General features: G+C 47.3%; 1 protein-coding gene across 5 annotated transcripts in view; it reads right to left on the minus strand.

The window, feature by feature from the left end:
- Nucleotides 1-505: 505 nt before the first annotated feature.
- Nucleotides 506-14,953, minus strand: part of PPP2R5C (protein phosphatase 2 regulatory subunit B'gamma) — a 45,859-nt gene continuing 31,411 nt past the window's right edge. For 2 of the 5 annotated variants that reach the window (XM_026455286.1, XM_026455285.1), the window contains one exon: nt 506-3,332. In XM_026455286.1, coding sequence (XP_026311071.1) covers nt 3,146-3,332 — 187 coding nt within the window. In that variant the 3' untranslated portion in view covers nt 506-3,145. Of the gene's footprint in view, nt 3,333-6,718; nt 6,791-11,125; nt 11,243-14,953 lie in introns of those variants that run through there. The other 3 variants (XM_026455284.1, XM_026455283.1, XM_026455287.1) reach the window with 3 other exon arrangements.

A 14,953-nucleotide genomic window follows, 5' to 3' on the forward strand; every position in this document is an offset into this window, starting at 1 on the left:
AGCCGGCGAGCTGACCACACACAGCTATGGAAAGGTGAGGTTATAACCACGCCACGAGGAGGTCACACTTTGGTCCTGTTTCCATGGGCTTCTCGCAAGAGCATCAGCGAGGATAATGATCTCTCCATTGAGGAGGTGGGTGAACTAGGATCCCGAATTCATACTGCCAGCAATTCCCTATTTTCAAGACTTTCATTTCTATAAGTTGTATTGATTCACCTTTTCCTACTCAAAAAAGCCCCAAAACCCAAACCAAACCAAGAGGTGGTCTATAAAAAGTCACACTGCCTTTTCCACTAAGTAAAAAATCAGCGGAGAGACTTAGCTTTGAACAGCTGTGGCTAGCAGCTGGTGCAGTCAGCGCTCCAGGCCGGCTGGATGGAGATGGCCAGCCCCTCCGCAGCCAGCGTCCGTGTGTGCGGGCGGCCCTGACCTAACGGGAACCCGAGCACGTCCAAGCCAGCTTGCCCAACACCATGGCTAAATTTAGTTTCATGATGAGCAATAAAATTCACATGTTCTTTATTTAGTCCATATGATACACCGTTTTTTAGTCTTCGAAAATTAGATAAAAGAGCATATTAAATGGCAGGTGTCTGAAGTTTCTCTTCATAAACAAGGTCAAAACAAAAAGTTCCAAATTACAAAATGTTAAAAAATATGTCGGTACTTAACATTTCACTAATGCATAAAGTTACAGGTATTTTCTAAAGAAAAATAATTGTGCCACTTACCTATATTTGCTGTTTCTATGAATTTTTTTATTCTGTACATAGGACATTTTGTACAAAATATGAAGTCTACATTTTTATTACTTATTACCATAAAACAAAGATACAATGTATGTACAATATTAAAAGGAAGCCATACTAAAGCCACACTAAAAAGACACTTGGAATAGTGACATTTCTGATGTACAGATACATTCTGGAAAGAGTGAAGATGCCAAACGCAGAACTTTATGAAGAAAAACAGTCACCAGTTTATTTTCAATGTAATACTTTTGAAATCAGTTTGGTACAGAATAAACAGTCTCTATACAATGATATGTAAGCTGACAATTAGCACAGGAGTCCAATACTAACTAGGGAACCTTTAGGAGGCTAAAATGTTAAGTAATACTCTTGCCGAAGAAAACTGGTTTCTCTGAAAACTTTTATTTTTCTTTTTGGTGAGTGTTTGTCTTCAATAAAGAGCAGAAAGAAAACCTAGACAAAAAGATGTTCTTACACACCGAGCTTTACACAGTCAACCAAACATTGATATTTTGCTTTTTCCCTAGGGCGAAAAGAGAGTCTTCCCAGCAACCTCTCTCACAAACATACTGAACATCCAAAATCAAGGATATTTGAGAATCTATCAGCTAAAGACGGAAGTTCAAACAATGGTATATCAAAATACATAAGACGCTGCTTTATACAATAAAAAGCACCCTTTTTCCCTCAAAAGGAGAAGGCATCTAAACTGTTTTTTTGAATGATAAGTTTTCAGAATGGTAAAATGGAGAGATACGTGTCAAGTTTCTCAGGAAGTGTTCATCTCACAAAGTGGACTTGTCCACTTTTAGCTGGGGCGGTCTTCGCATTTCATGCCTGCACTTGCTCTTAACACAAGAAGTCCCCTCCCCCCAGGTGATTGTCCTCCAAGACACGAGGACAGAAGCATTGCCAGTGGCTTGAAATGACAGCAGTGGGCAGCAGGCACTAGGGCTGCACAAGGAGCAATGTCTGCTTCTCACAATCTTTAAAAGGATACCCGAGACCTCGATGAAAAACCAGATCCTAAAAAAAGCCAGATTTTGTCTTTTATGCATCAAGACACTTAACATTAAGTAATATAATCTTATGCCAGAGATGAAAGAAACTAGAATCACGTGTTTAGAATAGCAGTACACATCTCAAGTAGCTTTCAAGCAGGATAAATAAGTCAAAATACTGGCCACCCTGAGAGAAATAAAGAATAGACAAAGCACTAAGTTTAAAGATTTTTCTCCTTGTGCTATTCCATCTAAAAAAGCTCAGTACATGCAAGGAAGTCTGTGGAATACATAGCAGCATTTGAAGACCGATGAAAACTCACACACTGTATTTTCCTTACGCGGTGTTGATAATGTGAGCTCTTTTCAACAGAAAGAGCCCCACTGAACATCATCCTCGCTGCTGCCTCCTCCAAGCTCTCAGAACCGCGTTGCAGCCTTCGGGGAAGGCAGCGGCAGTGCCGGTCCCGTGCAACGCTGTTGTGTTACTTTACGCTCAAAGACAGCTGCAGTTTGCATTAGGCTAAGAACTGGCTTAACTCAAAATGATTTGGCTCCAACTTTCCATCAAATGTGGAATTCTTAGAGACTATAATTTTATGAATTCAAGAGCCTTGTTGAAGGGCAACAATGTTTAAGTTGATGGAAATGAAATCTGCAAATAGCAATATGAACACATAATTTTTAAACTCCAATTTCTGTCAAGGTAGACAGAGCAAGCTCTTTTAAGATCGATTTCAGAGCAATCTCTTTTAAAATAAATTTCTTCTACAAGCTTCCTCCTGGAATCCTGGAGTACCACAGACTTGGAAATATGGCTTTAGGTACACACAAGAGAAACAGACACGGTATTCATGTCACTCATCAAAGTGAAGAGACCCCTTAGCAAATACCAGCGGTTGAGGATTGTCATTTTCCCAGTACGTTGTGTGAGAACTCGAAAGCAAACAGCCATTTCACTGAGACTGAAAAACAAACAAACGAGAACTGCTGGCGTAACAATCGCGTGGAAACCATTTCAAAGGCTGTAAAGTCTTAAAAAATAGGTCATACTTTTTAAAGTGTTCCTTTGATTTGGAAAACATTGATGTTATCACAGAACCACCTATGTTAAAAGATCCTAAGTTGCATTTGGGAGAACATGAAGGGCAGGGTGCTTTCCTATAGCTCTGACTTTGTGAAATAGTCTGACGTGGACTATGCTGGGGTGGCGACGACACTGTGAGGACACCGTCGTCAACCCGCGGCTCTGCCAGCGGGCTCTGGGAATTCACCATTGTTTGAACTCCTAATCTCGTGCTGAGGCGGACGCACGTTATTGCCTACAGAACGGGGTCCAAGAAAGCTTTGAGTGTAACTGATTGGTATGGCACAGAAAGTATGTATTTTCTACAGAATCCAGAAAAGAACTGGCGGGCCCAGCCCCGATGCGGCACCCCGGAGGCTAGCGGCCGTCCTGGGAGGCCAGCTCATCAGCCCTGCAGTGAGCTTCCAAGGCTTTCTTGGTGTGGGGGTCCTGAGGCAGCTCGGACTTGCGGCGTGCAAGAGGACGGTCCTTCTTCGGATCTTTCTGTGCCTGGAATTAGAAATGCAATGGCGTTGGCTACAAACTAAGCTATCTGAAAAGCAAGCTTACGTCTGAGGTGGAAGTCAAAGGATAACCGCGAGGCACGTGTGCCTCACCCACTCACTGTCGGCACCCTGGCCACAGGGAAACGGCCTTATGTCTTATCATGGAAATTCGCCAAAAATGTCTTGCCACTAAAAATCGTGACTTGTGTGAGGGCCTGTGTGTTCAATACTGGCGTTTTGGTCTTCTGAAATGTGCAGTGCTTGTACACAGGACTCAGTACCTCTAATTTGCGGAATTCATGCATTTTAGTAAATCTCACAAGTAACCTCCTATTTCATAAATGTCATTAAAGCCGTTTCATCAGCATGTCCCCTACAGAAGCATTTCAAGAAGTAGAAATTTCCGGCTGGGCGCGGTCACTCACGCCTGTAATCCCAGCACTTTGGGAGGCCGAGACGGGTGGATCACGAGGTCAAGAGTTCGAGACCAGCCTGACCAACATAGTGAACCCTCGTCTCTACCAAAAATACAAAAATTAGCTGGGTGTAGTGGTGCGTGCCTGTAATCCCAGCTACTTGAGAGGCTGGGGCAGGAGAACCGCTTGAACCCGGGAGGTGGAGGTTGCAGCGAGCCGAGATCGCACCACTGCATTCCAGCCTGGGTGACAGGGCGAGACTCCACCTCAAAAAAAAAAAAGGAAGAAGTAGAAATTTCCTTGGAGACAAAGAAAAAAATGAATGAAAAACATTTAAATTGGATTTCAAACATCTATCAAATTGAAAAAAAAAAAACTCTCTTCTCCAATCCATTGTCTTCGTAAAGTCTAGGAAATTTTGGTTTCACTTAAAAAAAAATTAAGTGAATCCCATTTTTGCATGAGGATTTGGGTAACTGTATCTGCAATAAAAGGGAAACTTAATTTGGAGAGTTTACATATCAAAAGCATCCATTTCCACGAATAAACACATAATCCAGTTTAAAAGTAGAGATGCTGTGTTAATACCGATATTTTGAAACAAAACAATAAACCATCTAAATCACCCAAACATGATGTATATGCCAGAAGACTTGACTGCCAATTAGTTAGAAACTTCTCAGGACAAAGTTTCTTAACCAGAATTAAGTCTTCCTTTTTGTTCAGTGTATTAAAAGAGACTAAGTTACTTTTGTGGTACACCTAGCAGACAAAATGTAAGTCAATCATTTGACAACAAAAAGAACACAAGCCTCACAGATTCCAGATGTCTGATTTTGACATGGATGTAAAATAAATTTTCCTTCGCTTTAATGAAAAATCCAAGGACTTGCAGAGGTCCTGAATGAAAAGTTCAAATTTTTGCTAAGTGTTTCCCAGCAGGGTTCTTTGCAAATGTATCGATGAAAACAGCAATAATGTCAAGGTTTAAAAAGAATTTTGTGTCACATCACTTTAGGATGATTTCTAGAAATGTTATTTGAATATTCACATTCACTCGTGGTAGGGGCAGGACTTTTGATTTTTTTTTTCCCCCTGGAAACCAGCGTGAGAGCTTTGGGAGAATCTTCCACTTCTGGAGATGGTGAAGGTCACGGTCCCCTCGCCCATCACGGTACGTGTAAGAGCGTGTTCATGTGTGAGGATGCAGAGCATGTCTACCTTCAACCCATGAGAAACTCAGAGGTGAAATCCTACCCTGAATTTTATGCCCATTCTGTGTTGATCTCTAAAACAAAGTGAAGCAAAACAAAACCAAGATTTGTATATACTTAAAATATGTAATTACAGCGGCAATAGGCACCCCAAAGAGAAGAAACGTTTTCATAGAGAAAGGCAACAGTAAAAAGCTTGGAGCTGGAACCAGTGAATGCAAACTGAGAACACAAACGTGACCCCAGAGCTTCCGAAAGGACAGAAAACTGGTGGACATATCTGGGCCTTTCTGCTTAGACATTTTAAATTGAATTGATGTGCAAAGCAGAGAATAATGTTACTATCCACAAGGCAAAAAAATGAGGCCAGGAGGCAGGGAGAAGAAGACAGCATGCAGACGATGGGCTGATGAAGGGCCTGGCGGAGGGGACGTGCAGGTGAACATGCTGGCAAGGGCAGAGCGGACCGCGGGAGACACAAGTCAGCGAGAGGTGGCCTCTCTTCTGCAGCCCACGGGCAGGCCCGGAAGGCTCAGTGTAAACCGTAAGTGCTGAAAGAACACCAGGGGTTGGGCATACATGGCTATGCAAGTTTTATTCCTCTTATAAAGGTGTACATTCAAACTTTACTACTTAATTTGGGATAGAAATAATCAACATTTCTTAAGGGACCAAATTTCTTAAAATTTTTTTTTTTTGGCCGGGCGCGGTGGCTCAAGCCTGTAATCCCAGCACTTTGGGAGGCCGAGACGGGCGGATCATGAGGTCAGGAGATCGAGACCATCCTGGCTAACACGGTGAAACCCCGTCTCTACTAAAAATACAAAAATCTAGCCGGGCGAGCTGGCGGGCGCCTGTAGTCCCAGCTACTCGGGAGGCTGAGGCAGGAGAATGGCGTAAACCCGAGAGGCGGAGCTTGCAGTGAGCTGAGATCCGGCCACTGCACTCCAGCCCGGGCGACAGAGCGAGACTCCGTCTCAAAAAAAAAAATTTTTTTTTTTTTTAAATTAGAGACAGGGTCTTTGTCACCCAGGCTAGAATGCAGTGGTGTGATTACAGCTCACTGTTGCCTTGAACTCCTGGGCTTAAAGGATCCCCCTGCCTCAGTCTCCTGAGGAGCTAGGACCACAGGCATACACCACATGGTTGGCTAAATTTTTTTTTTTTTTCTAGAGATGAGGTCTTGCTGTGTTGCCCAGGCTGGTCTCAAACTCCTGGCCTTGAGCAATTCTCCTGCCTCGGCCTCCCAAGGTGTTGGGATTACAGGTGTGAGCCATGGTGCCCAGCCACCAAATTTCTATTTTAAAATTATTTTATTTTTATTTTTGACACGGAGTCTCGCTCTGTCACCCAGGCTGGAGTGCAATGGTGCAACCTCGCCTCACTGCAACCTCTACCTCCCGGGTTCAAGTGATTCTCCTGCCTCAGCCTCCCAAATAGCTGGGATTACAGGCGCCCACCACCACGTCCGGTTAATTTTTTGTTATTTAGTAGAAGCAGGGTTTCACCATGTTGGTCAGGCTAGTCTTGAACTCCTGACCTCAGGTGATCCGCCCACCTCGGCCTCCCAAAGTGCTGGGATTACAGGCGTGTGCCATTGTGCTCGGCCTCCCAGTCGCCACATTTCTTTCTTTGTTTTGACCATCACAAGCTGGAATGACATGGACAAAAGGGAAAATACTTCATGTACATGTTAACTCGTCAGTTCTTTTCCTGGAGAACAGGCCTTCCGTGTGCTCTACGCGTTGAATAATGAGTACCTGCACTGACCACCTTCCGTCTCTCTACACCTTCCTTACTTGCGTGGTTGGTGATGCTTTTCTCCCGACCAACTGTTAAAAATGAGAATTGCAAACATTTTAAATGTCTGTGATATAAATGCCATTCACATGGTATGTGCTAGTTTTCTTTGAATGTTCTGAATAGGGTTTTACTAGTTTCTTGAAGGAAATGTAAATAAAGGATAGGTAAACACATGGTTGAATTTCTCCACAAAAATCCAGCCTACTCCATCCATCAGCATCACAGCCTGCTTCCCGCTCTCCAGCTATTCCTTCCACCACCTCTCACCTGTCCCAAGCCAACCCTCACATCATCTCAGAGAAATGTGAAATTAGTTTGGAAAAATAAAGTTAGCTGAAAATAAAATTAAAAGGGTATTGAGTATCTTCAAATGACTATATATAAAAACCAAAAAAAGCTTAATTTTTAGCTATAATTTCTTATGTCAATTTGGTCACCAAATTGTGCACATACATTTTTCCTGCATCCTGGTACCTTTTTTTTTTTTTTTTAAAGTTTTGAGAGTCTGAGTCTGGCTCTGTCACCCAGGCTGGAGGGCAGTGGTGCGATTGTAGCTCACTGCAGCCTTGAACTGGTACCTTCTTTTTGCTTTAACAATAGTGCTTTTCAGAATTTTAGGAAAACCACTCCAAACATTTTTCAACTTAAGAAAAGTTTATTGGCTGGGTGTGGTGGGCTCATGCCTGTAATCCCAGCACTTTGGGAGGCCGAGGCAGGCAGATCACTTGAGACCAGGAGTTTGAGACCAGCCTAGCCAACATGGTAAAACTCTGTCTCTGCTAAAAATACAAAAATCAGCTGAATGTGGTGGTGCCGGTAGTCACCGCTACTTGGGAGGCTGAGGTGGGCGGATTGCTTGAGTCCAGGAGGCCAAGGCTGCAGTGAGCCAAGACTGCCACTGCATTCCAGCCTGGGTGTCAGAGCAAGACCCTGTCTCTCAAAAAAAAAAAAGGAGCAGAATTTATCATTTCAAATATTATACCTAGACACTGCACTCCATAAATACTTTCATCTGGATATGTTGAATTCAACCGATTCAACTGATCCATAGAAATCTACGAGGAGTCGGCCGGGCGTGGTGGCTCAAGCCTGTAATCCCAGCACTTTGGGAGGCCGAGACGGGTGGATCATGAGGTCAGGAGATCGAGACCATCCTGGCTAACACGGTGAAACCTCGTCTCTACTAAAAATACAAAAATTAGCTGGGTGAGGTGGCGGGCGCCTGTAGTCCCAGCTACTTGGGAGGCTGAGGCAGGAGAATGGCGTAAACCCGGGAGGCGGAGCTTGCAGTGAGCTGAGATCCGGCCACTGCACTCTAGCACGGGTGACAGAGCGAGACTCCACCTCAAAAAAAAAAAAAAAAAAAAAAAGAAAGAAATCTACGAGGAGTCAGGCCAGGCACAGGGCCTCACACCTGTAATCTCAGCACTTCAGGAGGCTGAGGTAGGAGGGTCGCTTGAGCCCAGGAGGTTGAGGCTGCAGTGTGCTGTGATCGCTGTGATCGTGCCACTGCACTCCAGCCTGGGTGACACAGTGAGAACCTGTCTCCAAAAACAAACAAACAAAAACCATAAGAGGTCTTGGAATTGCATAGTGTTATTAGTCTTCCAACTTCATTCTTTTTCACAGTTGTTTTGGCTATTCCAGATCCTCTGCATTTCCATGTGAATTTTAGAATTAGCTTTCTCAATTTCTTGAGGATAAAAAGCCTGCTGAGATTCGAATGGAGAGTACGTTAATTTGGGGAAAACTGACATCCCAGTGATACTGAATCTTGACTCAGGAACGTAATTCACAGTGATCTAAGGATGAGGCAAGGGAATCACTGTTTTAAGAATGTCAGTCACACAGGAAACCCGGTGACAGAACACAATTGCAAGAACTGTGAAAACAAGGAAGCAGACATGCTACAGGAGTTCTCCAAGAACTGTCCTGCCTGTGTATTTAGAACTAGACAAGTGGATGGCCACAGGACCTGTTCCTTCCTGTCACCGCATAAGGTAACCCTCCCAGGAGGGGACGTGCCCCTTTCCAAGGGCAGTGGACAGACCAAGCAGCTGGAAGTTCTGGGGTCCCGAATATCACACAGATACTAGGGCTGACTTTCAAATGCAGTTTTACTCAGGAGAGAATGCTATTTTGGTTTGCATTCTTGATCAAGTTCTTGATCTACTACAGAGTAGGACCTAAATTGCCAATATGTACACACCTTTCAGGTACATTACATTTTGGACATATTCTTTGTCTAGCTTTAATTATGACCTAAGTCAAAGGCTATACCAAAAAGAAAAATTCCCCAACCCTGTGTGCCAGGGCTGGAGTGCAGTGGCCGGATCTCAGCTCACTGCAAGCTCCGCCTCCCGGGTTTACGCCATTCTCCTGCCTCAGCCTCCCGAGTAGCTGGGACTACAGGCGCCCGCCACCTCGCCCAGCTAGTTTTTTGTATTTTTTAGTAGAGACGGGGTTTCACCCTGTTAGCCAGGATGGTCTTGATCTGCTGACCTCGTGATCCGCCCGTCTCGGCCTCCCAAAGTGCTGGGACTACAGGCTTGAGCCACTGCGCCCGGCCGCCTGGCTAATTTTTGTATTTTTAGTAGAGACAGGGTTTCACCATGTTGGCCAGGCTTGTTTCGAACTCCTGAGCACAGGTGATCCGCCTGCCTTGGCCTCCCGAAGTGCTGGGATTACAGGCATGAGCCAGCACACCCGGCCAAGAACTGGCTTTTTAACTGTGTATAGCCTCGTGTCTTAACACTAACTGTGATTTCCTTCTGTGTGCAGTAACAAGATCAGCTTACAAGTCTTTAGCAAATTTGAAGCCACAAAATCAAAATGGTAAAAAGGCGACCTAAAATCCCTGAGTTAAAAAAAGTATCAAGAAGGGAGAACATTACCACTCCCACAAAGAGAGAAATATACACAGATTTTCATATTTGTGATGAAATCTATTCATTGCTAAGAACATTCATGGTGAGGAAAGTATGGAATCCAACTGAATTAGATAGAATACTAGTTACTGATGTTCGGAGTGTTCAGTGGGCTTTTCCACTGTATTTTCTAGTACTTTCAGGCTTTGATGAGCTCAAAGCCGCATTCAGTCATCTATTTTGCTCTTAACCTGAGTTGAGGAATTAGAGGGGCAGAAGAGACCGATGACCGTGGCTAGCATGGCGGCTTGATGCCACGAGCCCCTTCCTGTGCAACTCCGAGAAAGCAGCCGGGACCAGTGCAGCCCCACTGGGATATGGTGCCAGCCATGTGCTAATTCCCAAGCTTCTAGGAGTCACATTCAAAATGTAAAAAATAAATGGGGGGCATTCATTTAAATAATATATTTTATTTAATCTAGTGAAGAAGTGAAAGAATGGCCACTCCACAGGCAGGGTGCCTACTTTCACTTTTTACCTCAGAATTTTAGAACAGGATGTCTTTAGGAATTATTTCGCTGGTCAAAAAGAGGTTAAAGTTTCTCAGCGAGAAAGGCCAAGGTCTCCAGACCATTTGGGACTACTTTCTTAGTTTACAGGCATTTGAAACAGGGAGGGATGTTCAGGGAAACACAGCAGTTGAAAGGCTCCTCGAACTCAAGGAGGAACTGAGTAAGTTGTCCTAAGTGTCTACAGGCCCAGTTGAGGAATGAGAGTGGTAGGAGGCTCTCTTTGAATCGGGGTGATCTACATGTTTATTCCACAACAAAGGAAAGAAAACCACTGGAGCAGGGCTGTTACCCGAGGTGGCCTGTGACATAAGTACTGAAAGACAGTACCCAGGAAGGGGCGAGGGGGGCAAGGGGGAGGGGGGCGAGAGGAGCGAGGGGGATGAGGGGGGTGAGGGGGAAGGGGGCAGGAAGGTAAGGGTGGTAAGGGGGCAAGGGGGTGAGAGGGATGAGGGGGGCGAGGGGGCAAGGCGGCAAGGGTGGTGAGGGGGCAAGGGGGGAGGGGGGTGAGGTGTCCTGGGGAAAGGGGTTGTTAGCACCTGCCGTGAAGAGCTAAAAGGGGGCATCTCTGGGCCAAAGCAGAAGCCAGAGGGCTGTGAAGAAAAAAGCGAGGGGTGGATATGGCTGTGAAGCTTTCGATTTTGCTGGAGTTAACATTTAAAGAATAGTTAAGAGTTGGGATTACTACTACTGTTAGTAAATGGAGATACGAATCTCAGGCACATACTTAATCCTTAAAAACTGTTTCTAGTAATTTGATCACTAAGATCTATAGATACAATGTTTCCTATAAGGCTAGCAAAATTTAATTTTTAATTTCAGCTTAAACAGAAGGCACTGATGCAAATCACATCGCCTACCAAAAGTATGTGCATTTCTTAAGCAATGATCTGTCACGGGCGCGCAGCTGAGCTCAGTGCACTTTTACCTGATGGGCCTCGTCCTTCACTGTCTTTCTCAGCATCTGCATATCTTCAAACAAAGGCCCATCTGTCTCCATTGCGACCGGAATGCTCACGGTGCTGGCTTGACTATACACTGTGTACTGCAATGCAAAGTGTGGAGTCACTCTGTTAGGTGCCCAGGCTCTGAACTCCAAGCTTCTCATCCTGGCCAGGGATGCATCTCCCCTGCCACCCCCCAGGGCCCTCTCCCGCACAAAGCCCGCTCAGTGGAAGACTCGCCTACACTTGCAACACGACGCGCCTTGCTGACTTCTGAAACCAGAAAGCCCTCAGTGGAGACAGCAAAGCAGCTGGTCCCCGCCTGGTCCCTCTGCACCTGATGGACAGTGAGCTACACCCTGGCCCACACCCCACAGCCTCCGCAGTTCTGACTCCACGTGAGCAGCCAAGCGCGAGGAGCGCCCTGGGCTCGGTGGCGGGAGCTGTCTCACCGCTGGAACCCTCACCTCCGGCCACCCATTCTTTGCCAGCGACCTCCAACCTCATGATTCTCTTCCCTTTCCTTTCACGATCACGTCCTCTCATCAAGACAGCTGGCATGGTTCTCGCTCCCCTTTATCCCATTTTCCCAGCTTGCTTATGAAACCCTCTCATCACATCCTGGGTGACTCGCTCTCCACCAAAACACACACAGCCTGGGCGAGCCTGACGTTCCCTCTCCATTCCCTACGGGTGGCCCTGGGACTTCTTCACTCTCCCCGTGCTCTGGATTGAAACGCAGCTGGCTCAGCCCGCAGTCACTGGGCCCGGCTGACTCCGTTTCCATGGGTGTAGTGCAGGGGTAAGGTCACCCTGGAGGGCGGCTGTGAAGCTTCTATGAGACGGTGCGTGGGACAGCATGACTGTGACGAGCGTCTGCTCGCTTTGAGGGCACAGGCGAAGGCAGCGGCACCTGTGTCTGCTGTGAGCGGGGCGCCTGTTTGTCCTGCAGGGTCGTGTGTGTGTGCTGCCACCCTCACCTGGCTGATGGGGGAACTGGCACATGGAGGGCTGGGTAGCTTGCTCAGGGCCTCCGAGCTCAGGAGAGGGGAGCGGGGGTTCCTGCTCAGGCTGCTTTCATGCATACCCCTCCGTTCTCTGCCCAGAGAGTCCCACAGCTTCGGCCTCTTTCAGGCTGCACCCCCGTCACAGCAGCGCCCTCCTGCTGACCTGCTTCACCCCTGCCCCTCACACCCTGCCGGCCCAGAGCAGCTAGCTCTGTTCTCAGCTATCATCCAGTGTTGGCCCTCACCTCTGACGAAGCCTTCTCTGGCCCGAGGCCTATGGGTGCCCTCTGGCTGCTAAGCCCTTCCCAGCCTTGCCTCACTGGACCTCTCTGAGGAGTGAAGACCGTGAATGCCATTCTTCAGCCCTGAACCTGCACCCTCCCTCGGTCTCTGTGACCCCAGCCTCTCCTCCAGGCATCTCGGGCTCCTTCCCCTGTGGGCCGTCTTCAGCCTTTTCCCAACCCCCTGCCCTCCTCATTCACCCCGGCTTCCATGCCTCCAGGCCCAGGCCCTGCTGCTCAACTCTGGGCCCACCTGGCTTCCCCTTCCTCCCAAAACAGCCGGGGCGCACACCTTCAGCTGGGTTCCTTCCTCGAATGCCAGTCGGACCAGGTCCTCAGCGCCCTGTGCCTGCACTCCCACAGCTCCGCCCAGCACCACGATCTCCACACATCTCCACACACGTCCCCTACCCCGATGGCCCCAGCACTCCGTCCATGCTGCGCCAGAGGAGCTTGCAAAAATGCAAGTCGGGCTGGGCCATGTTGCCCTTATGGCTCTTTAATATCTGCTCACATTTTGAGGGAATTCTGCTCCCTCTCCACCCTCACCTCTCAGCACATCACACCAGCCCTCCCCGTGACTGACACCCCACCAGGGCCAACACTTGCCACCCACCGTGTCCCTGCTTTTCTCTACCTCTGCCGCGGGCACCTTCCCTCAAGTCTGACTGGGTGAGCCCCTCAGTGAAACCAAGAGGCCCCTGTACTGTGTGTGTCTTTCTTTGGAGATGGGAACGAACGAGCCGGTCCTGCCATCTCCCGCACACTCCCCCAGGCGTCTTATTAACACAATCTGATCATCTGAGCTGAATTCACCTGCCTCTCCTAATGGACCGTAAGCTCCCTGAGGCTGGAGGCTACGTCTTGTTCTCATCTTTGTATCCTTAGAACCACAATTCAGGACACAGCACCTTGTCCTCGAGGGGGCTCAGTCAGGTGGGGAGATACAGAAACCTAAGTGGCTGCAAGACTCCTGAGACTTGCGGGGCCTGTTTCACACCAGCACTTCTGCTTCTGACTACTCTGGGCGACAAGCAGTGCTTTCCACGGGCCCCACCAACAGCCCTTGCTTGGAGTTCGGTTCACTGGCCCTTGGGGCAAAGGACAGTGTCCCCACACGAGAATGCCACCAGATGTTCACAGCAAAATAAGCCTCACATAGCGGGCACTGGCAGGAGAGGGTTCTGACTAGGAATAAGAACCTTCACTGAAGACCGGGCGCAGCGGCTCACACCCGTAATGCCAACACTTTGGGAGGCCGAGGTGGGTAGATCACAAGGTCAGGAGTTCGAGACCAGCCTGGCCAACAGAGTGAAACCCTGTCTCTACTAAAAATACAAAAATTAGCCAGGCGTGGTGGCGTGCACCTGTAGTCCCAGCATACTTGGGAGGTGGAGGCAGGAGAATTGCTTGAACCCAGGAGGCGGAGGTTGTGGTGAATTGAGATCACATCACTGCACTCCAGCCCGGGCGACAGAGTAAGACTGCGTCTCAAACAAAACAAAACAAAAGAAAAACCTTCACTGAGGTGCGTTCCTCACGTGAGCTCCTCTCTCAAAGCAAAGGCAGGCATCCATCCCAACCCTGCCCCAGGCCGCTCACGGCAGTTTTGGTCGTTGCAAACACTGAGCCACAGCTACTCTGAGTTCACAGAAGTACCTGACTTCATTTCATACGGTTCCGACAAAAGCTGGGGTGAGTAGTAAAATATTATATGGCCCCTTTTGATGGATTAGGAGAAACACATTTATGTTAGAAACTGCCAATATTTTATGATTTTAGAAAATTAAATCATGTGTGACATTAAAAACCCCAACAAAGCTGCCACAACTGCTCAAACAAGATGCAGTCTTGAGGGCACTGCAGCCTTCCCGGGTCCCCAACGCCTGCTGGGTACGTGCTGTCATGCGTTTGAGTGGACGAAGGCTCAGTCTGCAAGGACGGGGGGCATCGGGGAACACACAGGGAGTCCCTGGGAACCCACCGTAAAAACAAAGCCCGCAAACCCATTCTCCACAGGCAGATCTGAGATGGAAAACCAAACTTTGAAAACCCAACTGTTTTCACTACAGAAATAAACAGACTGCATTATCCACAAAATTGGCGACTTTCTGTTGCTGTTATAATGCAAAGCAGTGATCAGAATTTAGAGATGTTCTCCTGAGAATGAGAAGCAAGTACCAGGCCAGAGTTTCCAGCTCTGAGGATTGACCCATGAAGTATTTTCTGTTTTGGAGACCATGTGCCATGCAACTAGAGCATGTGGATGAGACTCATGGGGACTTTTCACAGATGTGTCAACACAGAGATGAGGACAAGGCAGGGCTAAGCTCCCAGCATCACAGTTCGTCAAAGCTCCTAGGCAAAACTACAGCATGCCTGCCATCACCACAGACGTTTGTAAAGAGAGCAACCAAAAAGAATACATAAAGTTACTTGAGAACATTCAGGAAAAGCTGAGAAAAAGAAAAGAGAGAGCGATACGTATTTCGGAAGCAACACGTTACGTACGGTACGTACGGTA

This window comes from Piliocolobus tephrosceles, chromosome 6 (genome assembly GCF_002776525.5).
Source record: "Piliocolobus tephrosceles isolate RC106 chromosome 6, ASM277652v3, whole genome shotgun sequence".
NCBI lineage: Eukaryota > Metazoa > Chordata > Mammalia > Primates > Cercopithecidae > Piliocolobus > Piliocolobus tephrosceles.